The sequence below is a fragment of the Physeter macrocephalus genome, unplaced genomic scaffold (genome assembly GCF_002837175.3).
Source record: "Physeter macrocephalus isolate SW-GA unplaced genomic scaffold, ASM283717v5 random_1073, whole genome shotgun sequence".
Taxonomy (NCBI): Eukaryota; Metazoa; Chordata; class Mammalia; order Artiodactyla; family Physeteridae; genus Physeter; species Physeter macrocephalus.
The window spans coordinates 326-19,036 of NW_021146560.1; the positions used below are offsets into that span (position 1 = coordinate 326).

Here is an 18,711-nt window from a genome sequence, read left to right on the forward strand (position 1 = left end):
AGACCCCGCTCGCGAACTGCCTTCCTCGCGCCGGCCAGCAGGTGGCGCTCGGCCTCCACCGGCCGGACCCCGAAGGGCCGCCCGGGCTCCGCCGCGAAAAGTCCCCTCCGAAGGGTGCCTCTTTCCCTTGACGCTGCTGCTACTCTAGGTCGTCGTCCAAAACTTGCAAACGGTCCCCCAATCCCAGTGACAGTGCAGCTGTCGAAAGGCCCCGCCCCGGCCACACAGCTTCCCCCGCAAAGCCAGCGAGCCCGTGCACGAGACCCTCCGCCCGGGTCAGATCCCCTCGCCATCTGAGCCGACCACGCGAGGGTCACCGAGGCTGGGGGCGACCCGGGGCTGGCGTCTGCGCAGTCCCCCCGCCTCCCCGCCCAGAGGAAAGGACGGGGGGAGGCAGCGACCTGGCCTCCCTCCCCCCGCCCTTGCCCCACCCGGGTCCAGCCCCACGCAGGGTGAGCTGTCGTGCAGGGCGCCGGAGGGGCTGACGACAGGTGGACGGACGTCAGGCGACAGGCCTGAAGGGGGGCGTGGGTCGGGTGACCGGCTGCGCCCAGGTGCCACAGCCAGAGCCCGCTTCCCTGGGGGTATGATTATCAACAACAACGACGGCCCTGGTACTGTGCCCGGATCAAAGGACGGGCCCACCTGCGGACCAGGATGAGGTCCAGGACGGGCTTGACGCGCAGGGCGCGGGCGATGTCCAGAGCCGCCCTGGCCGGCTGCAGGGCCCCAGCCCAGGAGGAAGGAGGCTCCGGGGCCGGGTCCGCTGCGAGGATGCGGGAACGTGGCGGGGTTCGAGCTGAGATCCCCAGGCTGCCTCCCCACCCCATCCTCCACCCCTACCCCGAGCTCACCGCTCACTGGTGATGGGTTCCGTGTCAGGGCCGGAAACACCGCAGCCGCCAGGTCAGACTCAGTGGCGCCACCCAGCACCTGCTCGGCTGGGGCCCGAGGAAGTGGCCACAGGTGAGACACCTATCCTCGCCCGCAGTCCTCCAGCTTCCTTCTCCAGTTCCAGTCCTCCCCGGACCGGGCTTCCAGAACCTCCCCCGCTCCCCTCACACCCCTGCGGAAGTGTCTTCCAATTTGAGAATATAAATATACGTACACATATGAATTTTAAACACGTATCTATACTAACTATATATTTTAAAGCCGGGTCCAAAGGTTGCCACGTGGGGGCTGCGGTGGAAACAGCCGGCTGATACTCCGCTCTCTGTCCTCGCCTGGGCAGTCGGGCGGCGCAGCCAAGGGTGAAGGGCGGTTTAATAGCCACCTGTCTTGGAACGTGGGCCCCGTCCTTCTCGGCACAGGGGCAGCACACAGAGGCTGGCGCTCAGGGCCGGTTTCAGCAGAAGTCCCAGGGCAAAGGGTCATCAGGAGGAGAGAGGAGCACTGAGGGTTTTTTTTTTTTTGCCCTTCCTCTAAATCTTAAAATCATGTTCTGAATTCTATGGAGCCTTTTGTCTTCTGATTCACAGCAGTTTCATCTACTCCAGAAGTGTCTTGACATCTACAGACAGGTAGGCCTCCAGCGTCCACATTTATTTGAATGGTCTACCTCTCAGGAGTCACCACCACAGCAATTCCTTGGTTTGAAACCCAACCCCAAAGCACAGAACTAATTTTTCCTTGACGGACTAAGAGAAACTTCTGGGTTTATAGACTTCCCAGCCCGTCAGCTCTCCTAAAAAGCAGCAGCGGCCCTTTGCCCCTAAGCGATAGCCCTGACCACACATCCGGTAAGGCATTTCTCAGCACACAGGTTCCAACACTTAGGGGGTGATAAAAGGGATGAAGGAGGAGGGCTTAAATAAAATGGCGCGATAGAGACAGAAAGAGAATCTTAAAAATCATTCAGATTCAGGTATTGACTTCAGACATGTTTATTATAATCTTATACAGTCTACATAAATTTGAACTTGTATTTATTTGGGTTCAGTTATATAACAGCATAATAAAAATCAAAGCACTGGTCCTCTGAAATAAAGCAGGCAATCACCATTCAATAAACACACTTGATTTATTTTGTATAAAAGGGTTAAGTTTACAACTAAACTTTTATAAAAAGTTTAGCATGAATAAGTACATCATTACACTTTGTATGCAGAAATATACATTTCTGCCACTGTACAAGAAAACTCTAATTAAAGAGTTCACAAGGTTTCACTCAATATATATATATTTATATATAAATATATACACAGCATTCAGTAGGCTTGCGTCAAAAAGGTAATTTCTGACCGAAAGTCTTCATTTAAGTAACTGAATACTGGATCCTTCCGGTATTCACGCTCCACCTTTGAAAAAAGGCAAAGTCTGCTTAAATTGGGCAATTCCTTGTGATTTTAACGTTTTCGCTCCCCATGGTGGGAATAGTATATAAAGAAAACCTTCCAACTGCAGAAAGGGCATTTAAAAGTCTTTTTCATAAATAACTAATATCACAGTCCATGTCAGAAAACACCCCGGGGAAGTTGATCGTTCTCAGTTTTCCTTCCATTTTTAAAAAAGGTCCCTTTGACTTGCTGTCCTCCTTGGGAAAGGGTTGAAAAGTGAGTTCAGCGCCTTAAAAGAGCCTGTGGAGTTGTTGTTGTTATTGTGCAAAGGAAACAAAAAGTCAGCGCCTGCAAAAGACTGGGAGAGAAGGGGGTGTTAGGAGATTTTAAACCTAAGGGCAGAGGCGGCAGACTGGTGCCAGGAGGAAGCCGCAGTCTGAACACTTAACCAAACACTCAAACGTTGGGCAAACCCCGGCGTCCAGATGCAACACACATACTCGGCCTGGACAGCGCAAATAAAACATGAAAATAGCAGAGACTCGGGGGAAAAGCTTCCCAACGCCATCTCTTATTTGGATCTCCAACGGCAGTGCTCACAGGCGCCAGTCTGCTTCTTGTAACAATTATTTGATTGAAAACAGCCCTTTCGTTAACAGATAGGGAAGTCGGAATCCCACATCACAGGGTCTGAGGCACAGGGCAGCAATGCTCGGGTTAGCTGAATCCCAGAGGGCTGCAGTTTTGGGGAAGGAGGATCCCTATGGAATTTGCGGCGATAAGATTAATTATATGGAGGTTAGTACCTCATAGTACCAGAGCGATAGCAGAAAACAGCCGGAGTATGTTACATGCCCACAGAAGCCAGTACACATTTGTCTCCACCACCTTCAGAGTAAGTTACTGGCATCATTTTTTTTTTTTTTTTTAAGGAAAATGTCGTGGGATTTTGAGTAACAGGAGCTAGAGGCCCCTTCATGTCTAGAGTACGTGTAAACAATGTACTACGTGTAATACAACGAAGTACACATTCATTTACCAAGCCAAACATTTTACAGATACGCAAGTACACACGCGCGCGCGCACACACACTCCAAGCGCCAGTTCAACGCGAGGCACAAGCAAACACTCACCATTTATTCAGCCACAGAGCGCTTTGCTGTCATTTGACATTAACTCAGAAGGGAATTCAGAAGCCTGCGAGAAAGGAGATGAGAGGCACAACGTTAGACAATCTTAAGGAGAAAGGGCCTTTTTTAAAACAGTTTTTGTTTAAACAGCAAGTTCCATTAAATACGTTAATGCTACATTCAGACTCAAAGACAGATGCATTAACAGGTTAGAACTTACCAGTAATTTCACGCACGACTCAATCTACACCATATTTGTAAATAATAATAATAAAGTTATTAGTTCATCTGTAAGTCACCGACTACGGCCGTCCGTCTGGACAATGGCTCTGCCAGGGGCAGCCCAGGCATCGCTGGGGGTGCGCGGCAGCGAGCGGGGCATGGGAGCAGGTCTTACCTGAAAGGACAGGATGCTGATGTCCGTGTTTAGGGTGGTCAGCGGCGTCCTGGACGCCTGGCTCTGCCCGGGTCGCTGGTGGTGCAGGCTGACAATAGTGGGGTGCGAGTCCAGGGCGATCTGCAGGTCCAAGATGTAGTCGATGACGTGCTGCAGGATTTCCATCTTGCTCACCTTCTTGTTCTGGGGGATGCTGGGCACCAGCTCCTTGAGCTTGGAGTAGCAGTCGTTCATGTTATACAGCAGGCTCATCGGGTCGTCCACCGGGGTTTTGCTCCGGGAGATGCCCAGGCTGTGGTCCGAAAGGCTGTTTTTCCTAACGGACCTCACTGGACTGAAGGCTTTCATGCTGATCGCGGGGAATGAGAGACCGGGAGGAGGGAGCGGGCTGCCCCGGAGCTCAGTCCGCCGCCGCCGCCGCCGCCGTCGCCGCCGCCGCCGCCGCCGTCTGCGGAGCTACCTGCCCTCGGAACCGGGCTCGGCTCAGAATGAAGCTGAGAGCCCGACCCGGCGGCTTTTATTAGGGCTCGCCGGGGCAACACGATCCGGCTTCCCTGCGTCCCCATTGGTGGAAGGCAGCGTGTCCATCAGGCCTGGCGGGCTCCCTCATTGGCAGGCGCAGGCGCGAGGCGAGCGCTCGGTCCTTCCGCGTTCGCAGCCAATCTCCGCGGGGAGGGCGGGGCGGGCGCGAGCCCAGCTCGGGTGGTAAATAGAGTACAGTAAGCGCCGGGCCGGAGGGGAGCGGAGGGGAACGCAGGGGAGCGCAGGGGAGCGCAGGGGATCGCAGGGGAGCGCAGGGGAGCGCAGGGGAGCGCAGGGGAGCACAGGGGAGGGGGAGGACAGGGGAGGAGAGGAGCGGAGAAAAGGGAGAAGGCGGTCGCGGACAGGGTGGGGGAGGGGGGAGACGAAGACCCCGGGAATCTAAATGTGCATCTTAATTCTACTCCCAATGGCTAGGCAGGACCCTCCCCTTAAGGTGTCCCCCGACGAAGCCTCTACACCGCGGAGCTTTCAGCATCCCTAAAATCACAGCGACACAGGCCAGGTCTGCACAGCAGAGGGAAAGTCACCACCGTTCCCTGCGCCTCACGGAATGTCATCAAGATAGAAAGAATTTCTGAAGAAAGTGAAAACGCAAATAAGTTTGCCATCGACAAGTGACTTTTGTAGAGTGAGTTCGGTCTCTTAAGATAAGGAAAAGCTTTGTAAAAAAACAAAACCAAAAACACCCACGCGCGCATTCAGCGACAGGTTTAGTGTGGGATCGTGCAACCCGGAGCAACGCAGGAGGCATTATTGTAAACTCTGTAAAATGAGTACTTACTGGAAACCATGCTGATCGCTAAGGAGCTCTGAGAGGCAAGACTCTGGGTTCCTTTTCTAGAACTGGGAAGGCTATTATAATGATCCTAGTAATCGGAAATCATTAGGAAAACTTGTATACTGAACCTGTATTTATATACGCTGCCCTTGAGAGGCTGCCGATCTGTGTTCTGCAATGTAGGTGGCAAAGCAAGGTGATTAATTATGCACAGATCGTGATTTCTGGTGTCACATTCCAGCGCCTGCTGTATTTTTAAATTTTTGTATAGGTAGGTGGCCCCAGCCATTGGTCGATATCTTCACACTATTTAAGAAAAAAAATCTGTCAGGTACCAGGTTGGGAATCTTTTCAGCACTAGGACTGGAGGCAGCTTCAGTTTGTGTCTCCCCCGCCCTTTTTTTTTCTAGACATATTTTAAGGCCTCATTCCTGCGGTCTAAATAAAAAAAAAGGTTTGCAGTTATTTACTCAAATCCTTTTCAGTAAATTCACCCATAATTCTAGCTTAACTGAAGACTACAGTAAATTAGTTGTGTTTTGAAAATCATATTTCTCTAGAATATGCTAGAAAATCTGAGAAAAGATTATATTGGTAAATTTACTTTTTTGTCTCAATCTCCATCTACCTCCTCTGCATTTAAGAAAGAGGAAGAGGGCAGAACTGGAGAAAAAGCCAAGCTTAATAATGGGGATACAGTATTTTTTCCTTCAGTGAATGATTAATTCCTCGCCGGTGAGCCAGCTGGTCTGGTCTCAGACACCAGTTGCAGCCATGTGCCTGCCCCACGGCTTCTCTTGAGGGAGGGAGAGTTGGTGGCGCTAGGGTGGATGTCACTTTCAGAAAATCCAGCCACTTCAGTTTGGAGGATGGAGATGGTTTCCTGACCAGCAGAGAAATCTGCTCAGGGCCTGGCCGGGCAAAGGCTGCCTGCGACTCTGTGCCTGACAGTATTCCATTAACAACCTCTTCTCTGATATTAAGTCTGGAAACGATTTCATACCCGAGTCCCCGACAGTTCGAGCCTTTTGATGTACTTTGTGTGCATGTGTTTCTGTCACATACGTGCCACAGTGGAACAGATTTTGTTTTGACACTATTTTGGTTCATGATGTTATACTTTGACTATTTTACAATAATAGCCAACGTAAACAAACATCTTTGGGATTCTCAAATTATTACTTGTGATTCTTGGACATTGCAGCTCGGAGATACTGACGCGTTCCTAGCTTTTTCCAAGGACACCGTATGTTAACATCCGTGCCAGCCTCATTATCCCCAGTCAGGCTCTGGGCTGGTTCCTAATGAGCGTTGTGCAGGATTACTTTACACACTTGCAAAGCTGAGTGAAGCACTGCCTTCTCTCATGATCATTTTTGTACCCTGATGCGGTAAAATGGCTAAATATGGTTAAAGTTTTCTGGTGTTTCTTTCTTTAGCGGCCATGTCAGAGTCCAGTCAGCCTGAATGTGTTGAATTCTATTCGATTGGCACGCTACCCAGTTCTACATTCATTTAAAGATCATTTTAAGGGGATTATGGGGCTGTATAAGTCAATGATTAAAAAAAAAAAAAGGCCTGAGTTACTAGTATGTCTGTCTCAGCAAGCCCAATACGAAATTACCTTTAAAATTATGCTTTCATCGGGAAAACGGTGTTGGAGCATTTTCGGGGTGGGTTACGAGGCATTGAAAAATCTGTCAGTTGGGGTCTCAGTGGGTTTGCATTTGAGGACTCTTAAAGCTGCAGAAAGGGCCCTGGATTTGCTGGATCCGTGGGTGGTGGGAAGGTGTGAATGGCTTCCGGTGTGGGGGGGGAGATGCAATTCCCACCCCCCCCCCCCCCACTCACACACCCACTTAAAGCCACACGCCTGCCCTGGAAGTTCCCCTAACCTGGCTCCAGGGCTCACTCCCTCGGTCTCCACCCCGGGCTCGGCCGCCGGCGCCCAGCGCGTCCAGCCCCTCGCGGTGATCAGAAGCAGCTCCGGGCCGGGCGCACCGGGCCGGCTGGGCCGCCTTTGCAATCCCCGCGTGATGCAACTCGGGGCGGGAGGAGCCTGCGGGGGGCCGGGGGGGGGGCGGTCTCAAGGTCCTGCCTGCACATCTGGCACAATTGGGAGCGCTCGCCTTTCTTTCCCCGGGTTTTGTTCTCACAGCTGTGTCCATTCCGCCCGTGACCCCCCGAGTGATCCCTGACAGGTGATGAATTGGCAGCGGCGGCGGCGGCGGCAGCGCGAGGGCCAGGCCGCGGCGGGGCCGGAGCCGGAGCCCCGGAGCAGACTCTCTGGCGCCAGGCGCGTGACGCCGCCCATTCACGCCGCCCTGCAGCCTTGTCCTCGCGGCGCCGCTCAGGCGGCTGCCATGGCAACCGCGCCGTCACTCAGCGCGCGCGCCCAGCTGATCAATGCCTGCGAGGCCCGGCCGTCCCAGGCTCGCCCCGGCCGGGCCGCCCGGCCCGCGAGCACCTGCAGCCGCTGCACGTCTTAAGTTTCGAGCGATTTGGGGGAAGGAAGGACGACCGAGAAGAAAAGAAAAGGGGGGTTGGGGAGAGAAGAAAAAAAAAAGCCGGGAGAGGGAGAAGAAAGAAATCTTCCTTGTGCAGAAGGAGGCGTAATGTGGCTTAGAGGTTGCCAAAGCAAAAAGAGGTTTTGCTTTATTTTATTTGTTTTCGCAACCGAGGCGTTCAGGGTGGGGCTGGCGCGAGGGTTAGGGCGGATGGGGAGAAGGTGACTGTCTTAGTGGATGTCGAGATTTATTTGTTCCTTTGGATCCTCGCGGGGATGCCTTTGGTGCTGGACTCCCCAAAATACCTTTGAAGGACCCCTCATCCCCGCACCCCTACCGTCTGTCCCCTGCCTTCCTCCTCGGAACTCTTGGAGGTTGCGCTAAAAACCCTGAGATTTTTCCAGAACAGCCCCCCGGGAGGCGGGAGGATGTGCAGCCTGGTCCCGAGGCTCCCAGCCTCTGAGCGCAGCGGGCCCGCGTCTGCGTCCCCTCATTACCACCGCAAGGACGGGCAGAGGCTTAGCCCCTTCCCGGTGCTGCGTTTTCAACAGAGAACGTCAAGAGGCCAGAAAGTTCCCAGTCAGCCCGCGGACGCAGACGCCTCCTCGGTCCCGGCTTTATCTCCAGGGAAAGTTCCATTTTAAGAACCAGATGCCAACATCCCCGGACAGTTTATGGCATCCGGATCCCTCAAGGGTGCGCGGCTGCAGTGTAGAGTGTGAGCAGCAGTCATTTATCGTCTGTCCTGGAGAGGAGTTCCTGAGCATGGAGGTCCTCTGCTGGCCCCGAAACCGCGGGGGTGGGCCACTGCTGTTCCCGAGCCTGTTATCTGGTTTAGCGGAGTTTGTTGTGGTTTTCGAGGAAACAGCATCTGGATTACATAAGGATTCAAGTTTTTGCTTTACTTGTTTATTTAATACCTTGGCAAGAGGGAGCCCTTGCCCTGAAACCAGATAACCGAATTTGGGTTTAAAACGGCCTTAGATGAGGGGCAGGGAGAGGGGAAGAAAATGAGCAAAACCACAAAAAGCAAACAAGGGGATGTTTATTTTTCTCCCTTTGGGTAGTTTTGAAGACCTGCCTAACCTCTTCTCGTTCTTGTCGCACACAGCTAATAAATTGCACTAACAAAGCGCTTCAGCTACTACAACGGCTTAGCAGTCGTTCCTCCCCCGCGCCGCCGCCGTCCCCATCCCGGCCCTCATTCCTTCTAGGATTCGCGCGCGGTCCTGTTTGCCCAGAGATCTCAAGAGCACCAGGAAAAACGCCTTTTGCTAAAGCCAATTGCTTTCAGCCGTCTGATCTCCTGGTAGGGAGATCACCTTTCAGCCCCGTTCAAAGAAAGCAAAGTTTGGAAAGTTTGGCGGAGGGGCCGATTTAACTACCAGCACGGCAAATATTTAGTTACAAATGCTGTGAAGTGCCCCGATTTGTGGGCGCGTTTGGCCTTCACAAAGGATTTTCCTGTGGCTTTTGTTCCGGTCACCAAATTAAAAAAGAAAATTAACTTGAGCGAGAGATAAGGTCTTGCAAAACAATCCCGGGCCGCCCGCGAGCTGGCGGGCGCGGGGCTGGCGTCGCCGAGTCTGCGCCGCCCCGGGGCGCGCGTCGCGGGGTCCGGCCCCCGCGGGGACCCCGGGCCGCCGCCCGCCGTGCTCCCCCGGCCCGGGCCGCGGGGGCCGCCCACCGGCGTCCGTGGGAATCCTCAGCAGCCCTCTCCGGCCAGCGCCGAGGGCGGGCTTGTCCGGAATCGAGCTGCATCTCGATATTATAATGCGGCACCAGAAGTAAAACCCGAGGCCCGGCTTGCGAGTCCCTAACAAGAAACACATTGTGCGCTTTTTTTTTCCTTCTTTCCCCTTTTTGGCCGAAGCCGCATTTGCGCGCCGGCCGCGATGCCGGGCGCCAAGTCCACGACTTCAGAGGGGAGGAACCCGCCCGCCCCGCACCGCGTGCGCCCCCGGCCCCGGCGGCCGCCTCGCCGCGCCCCGCTGCCCTGTCCCGCAGACGGGTCACGGGCTCAGGCCGGGGCTGCGGCGCGCTCGGCGGACACGCGTCCTGCGCCCGAGGTGCTTCGGCCACTGCCCTTTCCCGACCCGAGAGGCCGCCGATGGGGCCCTGGTGGCACCCAGGAGGCGCCAGTACGGGTACTTCCGATCACTGGCCGCTCAAGTCGGCTGGTGGAGAGAATCTGTTTTTCAAGTAGTGACACACTTCTCTCCACGCCCTCACCCTCACCATCCCCACGTCTTTGAGGCTTTCACTCCCAGAGTCTACCCTCCCACTGGCCTAAAAATGACAATTTACAATATCCCTTCTCCCCAGCTGGAAACAGCACGAGGGTTCTGCAAGCCCCTTGATGCCTGTCATATGTCACTGCTACCCCTGTCTGCGGGAGGTGACAGGACCTAGGGCTGCATTTTCCGGGAGGTGAGTGCCGGGGACCCAGCCAGCAGGGGGGACCTGCTGGGGCTGGAGCAGTCCCTGGGAACCCATCCTCAGCCCAGCCAGGATCACGCTGCCTTCCCAGCACCGCTGATGCCAGGGCCCTCATAAGTTTCAGTGCTGGGGCTGCCCATCAGCTGGACCCTGGAGGAAAGGCCGGCTGGATTCAGTGGTACATTTTATCTTAACCGTCTCTGCCTTTCCCGGAGTCTTTGTGAAGAGCTTAGAGACATCATATTTCAAAGAAAAAAGGGCAACGTGATGGTGCTCTTTAAAGAAGGGGAGGTTGGGACTTCCCTGGTGGCGCGGTGGTTGAGAGTCCGCCTGCCGATGCAGGGGACACGGGTTCGAGCCCTGGTCCGGGAAGATCCCACATGCTGCGGAGCAACCAAGCTAGCTCAACTACTGAGCCCGTGAGCCACAACTACTGAACCTGTGTGCTGCAACTACTGAAGCCTGTGTGCCTAGAGCCCATGCTCCGCCACAAGAGAAGCCACCACAATGAGAGGCCCGCACACTGCAACAAAGAGTAGCTGCAACTAGAGAAAGCCCGTGCACAGCAACGAAGACCCAGCACAGCTAAAAATAAAAATAAAAAAAAATTTAAAAATAATAAAAAATGAAAAGTGAAAAACACAGATGAAATCAAATTTAATTTAAAAAATTTAAAAAAAGATAAAGAAGGGGAGGTTAATCATTCACATTGGGTAAGAATAGTCATTTACAAGCCCATCATAGCTCACTTGTTTTACTCTTCAACTTGACCCCATCAGTTAGGAAAGGCAGATGCTGTCCCTGTTTTGCAGAGGAAGAAACTGAAGCACAGAAGAATAACAGATCCGTCTGGGAGCCCACACTCCCTAGAACAGTACCCTGTGATGATCCAGAGGTGTGTGACCTTGACCCCAGGTGGGATATTGATTACTTTTTTACCTTAAAATTTGTTCCAGTCTTGCAGGGAATTTATAAGACACTTTGTTCTCACCTTCCTCGGAAGTTAACACTGAGTGGGCTTCCCTGGTGGCGCAGTGGTTGAGAGTCCGCCTGCCGATGCAGGGGACACGGGTTCGTGCCCCGGTCCGGGAGGATCCCACGTGCCGCAGAGCGGCTGGGCCCGTGAGCCATGGCCGCTGAGCCTGCGCGTCCGGAGCCTGTGCTCCACAAGGGGAGAGGCCACAGCAGTGAGAGGCCCGTGTACCGAAAAAAAAAAAAAAAAAAAAAAGAAGTTAACACTGAGTGACTGAGCCTGATTCTTTATTAACAAAAGTTCAACTCAGACCTGAGGACTTTACACCTTAGTGTATGTAACAATCACCTTTACAAGCAGAGTCCTGCAGACCATCTCTAGAAATTCTGATTAATTGGGTTTGGTGAGTAGCCCAGGAAACAGCCTGAGGAGACACTGATGCAGGTGGTGCAGGCACTACACTCTGAGAAGTGTCAGGTAAGCAACTGGCCTCTTAAATCAATCCTGCAGTTGGTGCGGTTTGCCTACAGGTGAGAACGAGCCATCTTGGACCTCTTGAGGACCCATACATTTGTTTTTAGAAAACCCAAGAGGACAAGGGAAATTTATTATATTTACCCGCATTTTTACGCTCTCCCGTGTTCGTTCTTCCTTCCTGATGTTCCAGTATTCTTTCTTTTGTCATTTCCTTTCTTTTTCAAGGGCATCCTTTAGACATTCTTTAAGGGTAGGTCTGCTGGTGACCAGTTGTCTTAGTTTTCCTACATCTGAGAAGGTCTTGTAATCCTCTCGATTCCTGGAGAACGTTTTTGCTGGATCTAGACTTCTGGGGTAGAGTTCTTTCAGCATTTGACATGTTGTGCCACTTCCTTCTGGCTTCCATGGTTTCTGATGAGAAATCTGCTGTTCTTCAAGTTGCTTTTTTCTCCGTAGATAAGGTGTTATTTCTCCTTGCTCTTTTTATCTTCGGTTTTCAGAAATTTGTCCATGGTGTATCGTGGCATGGCTTTCTTTCTTTTTCCAGTTTGAGGGTCTCTCAGCTTCTTGACTCTGTAGGTTTAAGTTTTTTGCCAAATTAGGAAAATTTTCAGCCATTATTTCTTCACATACTTTTTCAACCCCTCCCTCATTCTCCTCTCCTTCTGGGGCCCTGATGACAAGAATGTTAGATCTTTTTGCTATAGTGTCACAAGTCTATGAGGCCAGGTCCGTTTTTTTTCTTTTGTCTACTCTCTCTCTCTCTGTTGTTCAAATTGGGTAATTTCTATTTTTCTATCTTCAAGTTCAGTGATTCTTTTCTCTGTCCTCTCCATTTTGCTTTTGAACCCATCCAGTGCATTTTTTGCTTTGGCTATTGTATTTTTTAGTTCTAAAGTTTCCATTTGGTTCTTCTCTGTATCTTCCACGTCTTTACTGAGATTTTCAATTTTTTCCTTTTTTGGAGCATGTTCACAATTGCTTCTTGAAAGACTTTGATGGCTGTTGTAAAACCCTTATTAGTTAATTCCAGCATCACATCAACTCAGTGTTGGCAACTGTGGTCTTTTCTCATTCAAGTTGAGCTTTTCCCGGTTCTTGGTATGAAGAGTGATTTTTGCTTGAACCCTAGACTTTTTGGGTGTTATGAGACTCTGGATCTTACTTACACCTTCTGTTAGAGCAGGTCTCTGCTGACACTACCCTGGCTGGCAGGGGAAGAGATGCCTCCTCCTGTACCTACACTCTGGGGGCTGAAGACCTCTTACTTCTGGAAGGGAGTGAACACCCCAGCTTTTCACTCAGCCTGCTCTGAGACCACCCTGTGGGGAGCGGAAACAGTGCCAGCTTACTGCTGGGTGAGGGTGGAAGTCCAGGCTCGCACGTGATCTCTCGTAACACTGTTGAGGGGGCTCATTGCTGACCTGCAGGGCGGCTGCCTCTCCTCCCAAGCCTACCATCTTTAAAACCACCCTATTGTAGAGGGAGGCTGAGATGGGGGTGCCTCATGACAGCAGGGTAAGGGTGGAAATGTAGGCTCTCCACTTGGCCTTGGCTGATGGCGGTGGAGTTGGTGCCCCAGTTGTATCTGTGGTGCTTTTTTAGAGTAGTATAGTTATTGTCTAGACATTTTCTGTCTTGCCAGGCTGCCTCGTTCCTGGTCCGTTGCTTGAGAGGGCAGGCTTTCCTTGTTTTCTTTCTTGTCCGTGTCCATTGGTGTTTCTGGGTGCCTGCTTCCCCAGCACCTGGTCCAGGATATAAGAGGCACAAAGAAAACCCAGGGAAAACACCACCATGTCCTTCCTTGGGCCTCATAGTCACCAGCCAGTGTGCCCTCCTCTCCACCTCTCAGAGTCTGCTGATGACTGTTTTCTGGCTGGTGTCTAGAGTTTTTAGCTCTCCTTGGCAGGAGGAACAGGGAGAAGTACATCTACTCCATCTTATCTGGAACTAGAAGTTCCTATATGTTGATCATTAAAAAAAATAGGAAACATGGAGGAGTGGTATCTGTTTAAAGAAAACTATTCACATTTCTTTATTGTTTGCATTTGCAAAGTACTTTTCCGTGTACCTTATTTCATCAAGTCATGGATTTTAAAAATACGATTTAACTGTTTTATCAGGCCCAGCCTGGCCCTGACAGCAGGTGTGTACAGGGATCATTAAGCCTGATGGTTGTAGAATCCCTGGCCTAGACGAGTATTGTCCTCACCCTTGGCTGCAAGGGTTGCTTAGAATTCTTTTAGACTGAGTCTAATTCATCCCACTAGCACCTTTTGCGTCCTGGCTAGCTAGGGGAGCTAGAGGGATCTTTCCCCTTCCCACAGCAGGGTTCCTATGCGCACTGCTAGCGCTGCTGCCTGCTCCTCCTCTGTCGTTACTCCTTGGCAGGTCCAGCTCCATGGGCGTGTCACCTGGACACCTAGCTCAGAGGGGCCCCATGCTTGGGGTTTAATGCTATGCAGGTGTTATCCTGAGATTCTTTTTTTTTTTAAATAAATTTATTTATGTATTTCTGGCTGCATTGGGCCTTCGTTGCTGCACACGGGCTTTCTCTAGTTGCAGTGAGCGGGGGCTACTCTTCACTGCGGTGTGTGGGCTTCTCATTGCGGTGGCTTCTCTTGTTGCAGAGCACGGGCTCTAGGCGTGCGGGCTTCAGCAGTTGTGGCACACGGGCTCTAGAGCGCAGGCTCAGTAGGTGTGGCGCAGGGGCTTAGCTGCTCCGCGGCATGTGGGATCTTCCCGGACCAGGGCACGAACCCGTGTTCCCTGCATGGGCAGGCGGACTCTCAACCACTGCGCCACCAGGGAAGTCCCTGAGATTCTTAATAATTGTAATCTTTCAGTTGTGTTTTGTGAGTGACATCTGTTGGGACAGTGGAGCATGTACTGGAGGCTGGCAGCCTGGACCAAATGTGGTCCCACCTCCATGCTTCCCTGGGTTCTTCCACCTGCTTCCTGCGCCTTGCTGACCCAGCACTGCTCTTCTGTCCCCCATGAGGGCCTAGGACTGGGGCAGGAAAGGTCAGAGTGGGTGAGCGCACCCCGCATGCTGAGTTGAAGACCAGAGCTCTGGGCACCTGGGTCTTGATTTGCTTAAGTAGCCTTGTGACCAAGAGGGTATGCCTTTAAATCACAAATTAGAAAACACCATGACAGGGAGAGAGAGACTGTGGAAGAAAGGAAGAATCCTTTTTTCTGCTTTTTGAATGGGGGGGCGGCCTGCATTTTCACTTCACAGTGGGCCCTGAAATGGATGTCTCTTGCCCTTCACCTTGGCCTACAGGTCTCTGGTAGCTTTTGAGGTCACTACTCTCAAAAGATGCCCCCTGATGAACCATGCTTCCCAGAATTCATGCTGCTTGTCATCCTTCCCAGACTGGACCTGGGCAGAGGCCCATGAACCCAACAGATTGCAATGGACGTGGTGCTGTGTGACTTCCCAGGTTAGGGTCGAAGAAGCCTTTTAGTTTCCATGTTGGCTTCTTGGCTTTTCTCTTACAGTCACCGTGGAAGAAATCCAGGCCTCTTGGATTCCACCATGCTGTGAAGAGGAAGTTCAAGCTCACTGCATGAAGAGGCCACACAGGAAGAGCTACGGGAGGGAGGGGCCGGCTCCAACCCTCTAGTCGGCCCAGATAAGCACTTGACCGTGAGTTAAGGAGACAACTTGGATGTCCAGCCTAGAAAGGCCTTAAGGTGACCTCACTCCAACCACTAATTGACCACATTCACCTGAGAGTCTTTGAATCCAAGCAATAAGGTTGTGAGAGAAGAAACTATGGTCTGGAGCCGCTAAACTTTGATGTAGTTTGTTACACTGATGACTAAATGGCCACCAAAAGAGAAATTACAGATGGCGGGGGGATGTTGGTGAATCAGTTTCGAAGTTTAATCTTACACATGCATTGCGGTTGTGATCACGGATAACTTACTTCAGCTTTTTTCTTCCCGAAAGTTTTACGACAACAAATGATTTATAGTGCACAGAATAAACGTTATCTCCACGTCCAACAAAAATGCCTTAATTTAAAAAAAATGCATGGTTTTATTTGACATCGTGGTGTCTCGTGTATACTCAGGTATATAGTGTGGGTCTATTTTTAACCAATCAGAATCCCTACTGACTTTCCCCTAAGGTATAGGATTTATACCCACGTGTGATGAACCCAAACCAAGTAGGATAAATGGCCTGACTGGCTCCGGGCCCTGGAGAGGATGGGAAAGCTGAGCGGGGGGAGAAGTGGCCACTTGTGGACCCCTCAGCTTCCCTGGTGCCTCTGGACGTTCCAGAAACCGCATCTTAGAAACATCTCCTCACTTCTCAGCATCAAGATTTTAAGGTGATTTTGGCATTTTTCTTTACATGTCATGATTTTGAGTGTGCAGCCATCAGGCTTTCTGGCTGGGGGCAGGCTCTTTATCCATTGTCTTGCTGATTTGACTTCCAGAGACCCCTGGGACACCGTTTTCCCCGAGGAAGACCCTGCTGGTGTGAGGACTCGAAGCTTGAGTGCCGGGAAGGGGGCTGGGAGCAGGCTTTCTGGTTGGGAGCTTGAGTGCCGGGAAGGGGGCTGGGAGCCCCCAGGCTGTGGCTCTCGGCAGCTGCTAGAATCTGGCTGGGGGCAGGCTCTTTATCCATTGTCTTGCTGATTTGACTTCCAGAGACCCCTGGGACACCGTTTTCCCCGAGGAAGACCCTGCTGGTGTGAGGACTCGAAGCTTGAGTGCCGGGAAGGGGGCTGGGAGCCCCCAGGCTGTGGCTCTCGGCAGCTGCTAGAAAGCCGAGGTCCGTCTTCCCGCGACGCCATTCCTGGTCCTGAGACAGGAGCGTGCTGGTGCAGTTCCAGTTCCTGAAGTCCTGCTTTGAAGTCCTGAGCCCCGCTTCCCCAGAGAGGAAGAAACCCAGAAGAGCAAAACGCTTCCAAGAAAGTGTTTAGGTTCTGTGGCCGCTGCTGTCGTTGTGTTTGGAAGAGGGGCTGGCGGGGCGTAGAGAGGGCAAGGAGGCGGCAGCTGCGGGCTTCCGCCACCTGCCACGTCTGAGCCTGAGCCCTTGGCCTTGAGGGGAGCTGCAACCTCGCCCTTCATTTCCTTTTGCTCCGCGGACATCTCTCCCTGGTCGCCACTGCCCTCGGTGAGTCACCGTGAGCCCCGCTGGCTCCTCCACCTGCACGAAGAGGCTCACATCACGTGGAGGGCTGGGACGGAGCATTTCAACGCTGACCCTTACTTCTCAGAGTGTGGCGTGAGAGCCGCAGCCCGGGTGCTCCCAGGGGGGCAGAGCCGGCCTCCGGTCCAGACCCACTGAGTCAGAACTTGCAGGGAACCAGAGCCGCTGGTGACTCTGCACAGCAAGGCCTGCAGCCAGTGCCAGTGACAGCCCCCCACCCCGGGGCCTCTGCAAGGAGCCGGGAGCACAGGTGTGTGAGCTCTCCCGCTTTTGACTTTAAAATAGCATCTTTGCAGAGCAACTCCTAGCACGTGAATCACAGGGCGGACTTAACAGCACTGCCCTCTCTGACTCTCACCTTGACCAGCAGGGCAGGCACTGTCCTTCCCGTTTTGCAGAGGAAGCATCGAGTGCAGAGGTGAGCCGGGCTGCAGGGCCGGGTGTCAGGTGGGGTCAGGCCTGAACCCCAAGGCGCCAGTCCAGTCTCTGTCCCACGGGGAGTGGGAGTGCCTGTGGACGGGGAGGGAGCAGGCGTGTGTGTGGGAAGCAGGCCTGGGATGTGCTGGGCACCGCGGTGCGGCCGTGAGTCCCAAGTCACAGACGCCGGGCCGGGGCCGGGCTCGGGCAGGGGCTGGAGGTCCCCCGGCTGAGACCGCAGAGCCTGGGAATTGCGGGGCCGGGACTCCCACCCTCCAGGCCCTCGTCCCCGCGTGGCGGGGGGCATCCTGCAGCCCCCCTCACTCCAGCGCAAGCCTGGCACAAGCCCTTTCGCGGCCTGGTCTCCCTAAACCCTGCACGGCCCTCCGGGTTGGGCCGCAGCGCTCTCCTGCCTCACCTGCCGGGAGACTGCCCTGTCACCCATCCTGTCCAAACAGCCAGGAGGCGGGAGCCAGAATCTGGACACTGGCCTGTCTGATGTCAAAGTCTCATCTCTGTCCTGAGTTACTTCCTAAGGCTTTCTGAAAGTGTATCAGATCCATTTCATTAACTTCGGGAGAAATGTTGCTTTAAAAAAGGAAACATTGACAATGGGTATTTTACAAGAGTGCGAAACATAACATTTCGAAATAAAATATTCTGCACCATCCTCACCGTGCCTTAGGGTTCCCTTACGGGCTAATGACTGCCGAGAGGAGCAGAAGGCCGTGCCGCTGTCAGTGGGGTTTGAAGGACTGATGCTGAGGATGGAAGGTCCCTGGGTGCGGGCTGTCCTCGGAGCAGCACACCCCGTGGGGAGCGCCCAGGCGCTTGGGGTGAGCCTGCCCTGGGCCCCAGTTCCGAGGCCATGGCCGGAAGCGAGTGATGTAGGGAAAGTGCAGAACAGACTGGGGTTGGAAGGGGAGATGTAAAAAACTAGGATTGGCGTCTTCCCCGGGAGGGACTGTCATTTGGAAGCCCAGTAAAGGGGGTTACTCCGTTACATGCACGGCACATGGCATTTTCACGTGATTACGCCTGGAACAGGAAACATGTAGGAAGCTGTTTTCATAGTTTTCTTTATTAACGTTTACATGAGTTAAGGAGCATGCAAACAGATCTGGCAAAAACATGTCAGTAGTAAAACAACAAAGCTGCTTTTAAAGAGGGAAGTCACTGGCTTGTGAGTAATCATATCTTACCTCAGCTGGAAAAGGAGACAGGTTTTCCAAGCTCAGACATGCAGCCAGTGTGAACGGTGGCACAGATGAAATAGAGCTCAAAGGCAGGTACCTTTCCATCCGCTCATCCATCCATCCACCCACCCATCCACCCTTCCATCCATCCATCCATCCATCCATCCATCCATCCATCCATCCATCCATCCCTCCATCCATCCAGGCACTCTTCTAGGAAATTGGGAATCATCAGTGAACACAACAGACGAAAATTCTCACCACCAGGATGCTACATTCTAGAGGGGAGAGACAGAGAATCGAAATTGGTGAGTACATCACAGAGGTTATTACAAGATGGTGAAGACTGTCAATAAAGCAGGGTTGGAAATGAGCCGTGCCAGCAGCAGGGTACAAGAGTGATGG

General features: G+C 52.8%; 1 protein-coding gene across 2 annotated transcripts; it reads right to left on the reverse strand.

Annotated features, from left to right (window-relative positions):
• Positions 1-1,902: 1,902 nt before the first annotated feature.
• On the reverse strand, positions 1,903-4,304 carry ID2 (inhibitor of DNA binding 2). 2 transcript variants are annotated; one of them, XM_007100575.4, is made up of 3 exons: positions 3,807-4,302; positions 3,413-3,476; positions 1,910-2,637 (listed from the first exon to the last, which is right to left on the reverse strand). In XM_007100575.4, the coding sequence occupies exons 1-2, from the start codon at positions 4,152-4,154 to the stop codon at positions 3,420-3,422; spliced, it is 405 nt and encodes a 134-aa protein (XP_007100637.1). In that variant the 5' UTR covers positions 4,155-4,302; the 3' UTR covers positions 1,910-2,637; positions 3,413-3,419. The 2 variants fall into 2 exon arrangements, 1 of the variants encoding a protein (XP_007100637.1); XR_003678858.2 differs by having other exon boundaries at positions 1,903-2,637; positions 3,413-4,304.
• Positions 4,305-18,711: the final 14,407 nt, after the last annotated feature.